This window comes from Ylistrum balloti, unplaced genomic scaffold, assembly GCF_031769215.1.
Source record: "Ylistrum balloti isolate Yb309-2 unplaced genomic scaffold, AGI_CSIRO_Ybal_v1 Utg369928, whole genome shotgun sequence".
NCBI classification, from domain to species: domain Eukaryota; kingdom Metazoa; phylum Mollusca; class Bivalvia; order Pectinida; family Pectinidae; genus Ylistrum; species Ylistrum balloti.
Window position 1 is genome coordinate 29,283 of NW_026782042.1, and position 8,879 is coordinate 38,161.

Here is an 8,879-nt window from a genome sequence, read left to right on the forward strand (position 1 = left end):
ATTTCAGAAAGCAAAGTAATGTCACTTTGGTATCGAAGGTAAACAACACACCTTGAGCGCAAATTACAAATATGGGCATGCGTGATATTAAACTTTCTGAAAATCATAGCATTTCCCATGGCGAATCATTTCTCAAAAACTACTATTTGATTTCTCATACGTAAGTTTATAAAAATTTGCAACCATAACAACAATGTTTACCTGACTCGAAAGTGAAAGTAACGTCGTTTCCAATAATTTCTTCGTTTTTCATTTCAGAAAGCAAAGTAATGTCACTTTGGTATCGAAGGTAAACAACACACCTTGAGCGCAAATTACAAATATGGGCATGCGTGATATTTGATTTAACCAATCAGACACTTACCAGTGTAATAATGTACCTGAGATTACTGGTATATTTGAAGAAGCCTGTGCTCAGCTACGCGACGGGAGGAATCACGGAGACGCCAACAACAACAACAACAACTCAGCTACCCATTTGGTAGACATCAGCCTTGAGATAGTTACAACATAACATCATGGGTTTCTCTGAATCTTCAGTTCTCTTAAAAATCGCTCTTGTTGTATTACCTTTAGCGTTAATACTTCACATTGCTGGATTAGCGACTCCGAATTGGAGTTCAGCTAGTGCTTCAGCCAATGGACAAAGCGTGAGTTCGACAGCAGGGCTCTGGAAAGCATGCTTGGAAGGAGGTGGAGAGAAACTATGTGAAAGCTACGAGACTGGTATGTGGTCTTATGTTTATCGATATATAATGAATCTTTTTTCTCACCAATCGATATACACCATAATTTTGGTTCTTTGTGGTATCCTCATTCCCTTAAATTTGTTGAAATTATTATTGTTTAAATTTCGAAGCATAACTATTTTATTATACAAATTGCTATCGCTCAATGCAAGACACGATACGATGTCGACAGTTAAATATTTCAGAGGGGATTGCTTCTTGTTACATTTTTCAGTGCTTGATTGGATTAAAGCATGTCAAGCGTTTGGTATAATTGGTGTATTAGCTGTTGCTGCTGCGGCCATCTTGGAAGTGTTATGTACCGTAGTCTTTTCTAAGGATACACACAAAGTTGCTTACATCCTGGCCGCAATGACAGCCTTCAGTGGAGGTCAGTAACACAATTGATAATAATAATTCGAAAAGACCTCTTAAGACACATTGATACAACGAATACCAGTTTGATTATAAATGGTTTTGCTTGTAACCGTATCCCTTTAAGTAAGGGTGTAAATGAAATGTGTGCGTGCGTGCGCGTGCGTGTGACTCAATCACTCATTAAACTGCAAGTTCGAAAAGAAATTTAGACTGATTTCAACAATCATAACTGACAATATCAGGGTAGCTGATTTTTGGCAACAAATGCACGTCTGATGACCACGTTTTCAGTTCGTATGGATCATTTTCGTCAATCAATTTCAGTTTACTACTGTACCTAGTTCTTTCCATAGTATCGAGACAGTCGCGATAACATGGCGTCGCTTGTTTAAAAACAGAATCCTTCACCTTTGCCATGATGACTCACGTGGTATACCTCCAATATGGCGGCGCATCCGTGACATGGCCTAAAATGTGACGTCACTGCAAGGGGTCTATATGGACGAAACACCTGTACATGCCAATTATATGACCCACTGAAATATTATGCATTTGAAAAGATCATTTTCCAAAGAGAGGTCTAACGTGTTTATAAAACAGAAGTTTGAACTTCAAATAGACGAAACGCCGAATAATATTTAACAATGCTGATATCTACATACTATTAAAGGAAACACCGGGAACATATTTTAGAATATTGATATCTACAAAGAGACTTCGACGTGATATCCATATGTTAGAAAATGTCTCACTGAAATGTCACATTTTGTTATACTAGCAAGCCAGAGTTTGTAGATTCGATCCCTAGTGGAGTAAACAAAACAAATAACGACACATGTTAACATACAATACATTTAGCCATCACATAGGATTGATGTAATCAACCTGCGCTTTGTCCTTCTGTCCTGAATTTTTATTTGTATTTTTCAAGACGCGTTCGATCTTTAACTTGTTTCCGTCATCAAGGATTTCGTTGGCAAAATTTACATCGTGTTTTCTAAGGCAAACAATTGATTTTACCGTTTTTCATATATTCCGTGTTCATTTTTTTTCTTTTTTTTCTATTTTTGACGTATTGGAAAAACAAACTATTTATAGGTGGACATCTTCTGTTTGCACACATGGCTCTTGTTGTAAATGATTTTCCCGGATGTACGCGATATTTGATGTTTTTCAGTTTCATTCTATGGTCTTCATTGTCAGGTGTCTCTATCTGATTAATTCACTAGTCAATGCAACAAATAATTACAACCATATCAGAGAATGAAAGAAAGATTCAGTTTATTTAAAACCAATAGAGATGATTTATTTGTGGAAGTCATTGTCCATGGGCCGCAATATTTCGTCTGAACATATTAAGTGAGGATATAAAGACATTCCCTATTTTCAATTATACTGCATATTCGAATATGTCCTTTTTTATTTCAGCGGGATGTATCATTGTGACTGCTATCATCTGGGCTGCAAAAGCATCAGAAATCTCATCTCTGCTTGACCTTAGCTGGTCATTCGGACTTTCCATTGCTGGAGGTGTTCTAGCTGGAATAGGGGGAGTTTTGGGAGCAATTGACCTGTGTCAGACATCTCTCCAATCCGGGATGTAAACATCAATAACCTATCTTAATTAGGACTTTTTATGGTCATTTGCTAGAATATGAAACTGATTTAAGATATTTTTATTAGATTTTTTTTAGTTCGTCAAGTGTCCTTAACACATTTGTGAAAAGCTTCATGTGAATCAGATCGTTTTATAATCGCGTCCCAATAGACATTTTTTTATTTTTTGTCACTTTTAACATCGAATGAACTGCATTTCTTACAAAGTACGATATGTATATCATAGACGAATTATGTAAGATACTTCAATCTTAGAAAAAAATTAAATCCGATGGTCAATGTTTCATATCGATGTGTACAGCAGGGTACACGTGAAAATACTTAACTTTTTTTACTATCAATTTTTTAAATATTTCACTTTTTATTAATTATATACTGCTAGATATAGTTACGTCATTGTTAACAAATAAAGTATGGTACACTTTATATACATTTCATTATTCTTATATATGATGTAGAAATATATTTCATATAATTTGTAGATATCAAAACGTATTAATATTCGTTTATCTTTTCGATAATTAATGGGTGGCGCATGGAAAGAATTGTGGACCGTAGAAACTGCGTGTAAATTTTGTGTATTCAAAATATATCCTGCGTAACACATAACTTGGAGTGGTCAATTTTCTACAAAGGAGAACTTTAACTTCATTAACGCTCTTTGATTCATCCGAGACGGCAGCCAATAATTTGAAGAAAGTTGTTTATGATGAAAGAAAAGAACAGAAGCAATGATTTGAGACGAGTATTTTATTCTATCATAACTTGAAAGTGTTCAATATAAAAACCACTTTTCATTAATGAGTTGATATCATCACTATCATCACCAAATAGCTTACGCTTCGACTAATTTAATCACACCGTCGTATTTAGTCCTGGAACACTTTAGGCGATACACCAAGTCAGATGTCTATTTGTTATGAAAAATGCGGAATTGAAAAATGTTATCAGTTAACGACATGTACCAATGTATCCCATCCTCCAGTAGATACACAATAATCCAGCGCCCCTTATTCATGTTTAATTATCTGCACTGTAATGCTGTATATTTAATGTTAATGGCTGCACAATGTAAGAAAGGGCAAACATGAATAAATACCTCTCCTTTCAAACGTACATGTGAAATAGATTTGCTTTTAAATTGAAACTATGTTTATGCTCTTATACATATCTTAGATGCAATATACAATGTATTTTGATAAAGATAGATTTCCTGGAACAAACTGAGCCTTACATGATTTTGGGGTTTTGTTTTTAACTGGCAATAATCAGTATAAACTATTACCCAGACAAAACATGACAAATGTCATTTATAAATTGTTCATTACACTGGAATATTTTTTTTATAAACAATTATACATCCACACCAATAAATAGATGCAAAATCTAAATTAATTAAAATGCACTTAAATCATTCTATAAATATAATATAAGTTGATTAATAGACTTGCTGTAGTTCTCAGTGTGAAATGGGTGTTTGATCATTGTACACACTTCCGACCTCCTGTAAACTTGGCACTTTGATAACGATGGAGAATGATTACCATAACCGTCTTCCATTCTCCGAAATGGAATTTCAAATGTAATTTACAATAATGCATTTGTAGAGAAGATGCAAAAAGGAAAATACAATGTAATAAAATCAAATATTTTCGCTTCAATTCTTCATATCTTCATATGTAGTACACTGCTTTTAACCACTTAAAATCAAGTCATACGTAGTAATATTTGAATGAGCAATGCGCCATTAAATTTGATATTATACGCATGATGTAAAATAATCGATTTTCTTGGACATTTATTTTCATTGATGGCATGTGTATTTATAATCCACGAATTTTTAAGTCCGCAAACTATTAAAATATATATATGTGTGAAATCAAAAGTCCATGAAATATTTCTGTTAAAAATGACGCGAAAATTTAGTCTCACAAAAATATATTGATTTTATAGTATCATTAGGACTAATTTACATTTATAATGCATACTTTCAAAACACGCATTATTCAGCAGGACTGAACCATAGGCAAATGATTTTAAGATATATACATGTATAAGATGCATTTACTTTCACCTTTAATTACTGAACCATTATAAAGTGTATCATTTATTCCAATAAATCAACAGTGAAATACAGTGTGTTGAACTACATGTATAATACACATATTATTTAAGTAGCACCAAACATTTATAGACATTACCAACTAACTCCTCAAAATATTACAAACTTTTATCAAATGTAAAAAAAATTGTCAAGATGACTATGAAATATGAAAATTTACACTGTCATTGTGAAAATGATGACAACGTTGCGATGACCACGAGTAGCTAATATTAATATGTCGTTTGTAAGTAAAATATGAAGTGATTAATTCTCTATAAAGCTTACACAGAAAATCAAAACTGAAAATATCTATAAATTTGAATAACATATTTTTTCAAGGGGTCCTAACACTTTGCTTCATTATATTTCATTTTCAACGGATATCCAAATGACTTCCGTTCGTCAGTTACCAAAACGTGTTACCATGGAAACCGCAAGAATTTAGTCCGACAGTATACAAATTATACGAGAACATATTATGAACCATACCAAGAGAAAAAGGACCAAATAAGCTCCTTTCTTATTTTTACAACAAATGGAAGAGCTTTTTTGAGTAATGCCAAAATTATCCTTTACTTAAAAATTTCCAAAGCGTAACACTAACGGTCATCCTAAAGTACATAACATACAAAGCGAAAGTGCATGTATTTATCGAAAGAAACATGCCAGTTGTCACGTACCGATCACTTAACGGTCAAAGGTACACGTTCTAAAAATACTTTCAACGGTGGTGTACAGGTAGCAAATCTTGGCACGAAAACACTTTACAGAGACTGGGATGTCTTTTAATACCACTACAGTGTTTACAATAATTGGAACGTCTATCTAATATCATTATTGTTTATCTTACCTTACCACTATACTCACGCTATGTTAAGACTTAATTTTTCAAATGCAGAATCATTCCATTATTTTTATCACCTTATCAATAACAATCACACAAAACATTGTTTTTCCATAGTAACAACAATAACCTTTCCGAAATTCGTATTCCCAACCAAAGTGTTAAGCACACATTCGGGAAAAAAGCTTAAAAAAATCGACGCCACAATGATGCACAAAATGTTAAAAGTTCCCGATACGAATGTTCTTGTGTAGAACGCGAAAGTCAACAACATTCAACTACTCGTAGGTTTTCAGTACTGGTGCACTGATCGAAGGACCAACGAAAGACATACATAGAAAAGACAATATTGATTCACTGACAGACAAGGTGGACATACAGAGGACAGAATATTATTCAGCTCACTGAGAGTGGAGACGGATATACAAAAGTCCGAATATTATTGACTCAAGGAGAGAAGAGATAGACATACAAAAGTTATAATCTTAATTCACTCATCAATAGAAGAGACAGAAATACAGAAGCTAGAAAATGCTTTCACTCACTGTTAGAGGAGACGATATACAAGACAGGTATTTGACTCACTGACAGAAGAAGGACATAGAAAAGTTAGTATCTTATTTGACTCACAGATAAAACAGACAAAATAATTATGATTTGACTGAGAGGTAACTGTACCTGAACGTACCAATATTGATCTCATGTCCATTAGTTTTAATTCAATACACGTCACAGAATTTTTACTTCTGACTGGATTGAAATCTGATTAATTACAAAACCTGTACACAAGTCTCAAATCATGTTCATTTGCTCATGAGTAACTTTTAACTGTCACTTAAATTCATAAACCTGATATACAGAAAACAACAGGTTTGAAGCACATGGCACGTACACATTATATTGTTACATGAAGAAGAATGGACGACCTAGATTGACACATGATTATATCAACCAAATGAGGGGTAAAAATAAAGGAAAGAATGTTTAAAAAATTGTATATTGTGTACTGACAGAAGTAACAAAGTTTCTTTGTAAACAGATTTGCTTTAGTAAATTCCAAATCTCAGTACATTGTCATTTTGTTTCAAAGAATTTATCATAACTAAGGTGATACATGCATTTTATAGTATCCAGGAACTTCAGTTAGCACAAAAATATCAAAACCATACTTAAAGAGAAACTATTTTAAAAAATAGCATCACTAAATTACTTTAAATATTTACAACATTGTTTATATAAATCACTGATCTTTTTTACATTTAATTCTATAAATAAAATGACACTTTCACTTCAATACCGAGAGTGACCATGATGATTTATAATATGTCTCCAATGATAAATGTTTGTATTTGTCCTGAATCAAGTTATCCTTTGTGATATATCTATATTCGAACAAATATTCACTTACCTCAATGATCACTTTCTTTTCTATAAACGTTTGAGAAACAACAATTATGGTTATGCACTAACTACAAAGAGTGTGGCATAGCAATAATACTGAAAATATGCATGTTTAAATTTATAAATGAAAAATAAGTACTTTATGGAACTGAGACAAGATGGCTTGTATCAAAATGTATATAATGTAGAATCATGAATTTCCGTGGGTGTTTTATTTTTCTTTGATTTTGTAGGAACTCTTTATCGAGGAATCAACTGTCCGTGAACTGTTGAAAATAACCACACAGACATGTATTTATCTATTGATTATATGTGATAGTTTTTTTTTTGTTTTTTTTTTTGGAAAATCCACAAAACTGGAGCCCACAAAAAACATACAATTTTACAGTACAAAGTATAGCTTTTCAGATTTAGGTCTTCTAAATGTGTTACATATTCATTGATATGTATCCTGCATTGAATTGCATGTACCTTATATGAACAAACAAGAAAAGGTAAGACGCCCCCTGCTGATCAAGTGGTTTTCCCTGTGCTTCAATCTCCTCCCACAGTAAGTATAAGACCCCATGTGTCCATCAAGGCCAACAAGAGTGATTAGTAGAAGTTTGATAACTTGTTTCACAATTGTTGTAGAATAAATAAAGTTTACAGGGTTTATATTTGAAAGCAGCATCAGGACATTTTGTGTACAGAAATGTTTATCTGTTGTAACATCAAATCAAGCTGCATTCTTTAAAATAATGTTTTAAATCCTCTTCTTAGTTGTAAAAGACATCATAAAAAACATGGCAATGAAAATCTTGTGAGATAACAAAAATATAAAACAAAACAGGTATGTGATCTCTATTCTTTAAAATCTAAGTGTACAATGGCTGGAATCTGTTCTGCATTCAATAATGACTTGGTTTTTACACCAAGAATTTTTTTCTGCATAGATGAATTGAATTGTTTACTTAAAATATGATTCAGATCATTAAAATTCTTCATGATTTGCTATGATTCTACTGATACTATACAACATCTTTAAACCTTAATGCCTCTTCCATATCCTCATATACATCTGATAAATGTTTTAGGACAAGCTTCTCAGCTGAGAGTATTGTGTCTATACCTCATCTTTGTGACCAGAGGAATATTTACAAAACAAATTCTTAAAAATACATATAAAATTATCAAATGTAATGAAACAAACATTGAATATATATATACATTTTCATATATTATACAAAAGTTTAGTCCTGGGAATTTTAAAAGTGACCAGTCACAACCCAATTCTAATTAAGAAACCATTATTTGATCTGGAATGTTAGATCCATTACACTGTTTGCACAACCTTTCTGACAAGGTAAGTAGAATGTTTTGTGAGACAACTTATATTCAGATCATAAATACCAATAAAGTATATGATTGTAAACAATCAGTAGATCATTGTTAACATCAACACTTGACTACAAACATCAACAGGTAATACATAGATTTGGCACAGATTCCGTACTCCACAGTTTGTTTACAATTTTTAAGTATCATGAACACACATATGCAGACCGTGTGTTTTGTCATCCTTGTCAAATCCCTGTGATAGAAATCTAGAGTTTAGAGTTTTTAAATTGTGATAATAACAATATACCATGAATTCAGTATCTGTCTGGTGTATGGTTAAATCATACTCCTTCAGTGCATGTATAACTCAAAACAAATTTCATTAAGTCCTTTAAAATAACAAAAAACACACTGAAGAGGAGGTAAACATCACTTTTGATGACTATTTTTCGTAAAATAGTTAAAATGTAGATTAAGTTCATATAGC

The 8,879-nt window shown here is 32.5% G+C and overlaps 1 protein-coding gene across 1 annotated transcript; it reads left to right on the top strand.

The window, feature by feature from the left end:
* Positions 1 to 518: 518 nt before the first annotated feature.
* LOC132547035 (uncharacterized) lies at positions 519 to 2,710 on the top strand. The gene is made up of 3 exons (XM_060210783.1): positions 519 to 726; positions 964 to 1,119; positions 2,535 to 2,710. Exons 1-3 carry the CDS (start codon positions 519 to 521, stop codon positions 2,708 to 2,710), a joined length of 540 nt encoding a protein of 179 aa, XP_060066766.1.
* Positions 2,711 to 8,879: the final 6,169 nt, after the last annotated feature.

Excerpts from the sequence above, each read along its gene's own strand:
- LOC132547035 (XM_060210783.1), top strand. The coding sequence starts at position 519 with ATGGGTTTCTCTGAATCTTCAGTTCTCTTAAAAATCGCTCTTGTTGTA. Across the intron at positions 727-963 it reads ATGTGAAAGCTACGAGACTG|TGCTTGATTGGATTAAAGCA; the intron begins GTATGTGGTCTT and ends TACATTTTTCAG. Across the intron at positions 1,120-2,534 it reads AATGACAGCCTTCAGTGGAG|CGGGATGTATCATTGTGACT; the intron begins GTCAGTAACACA and ends TTTTTATTTCAG.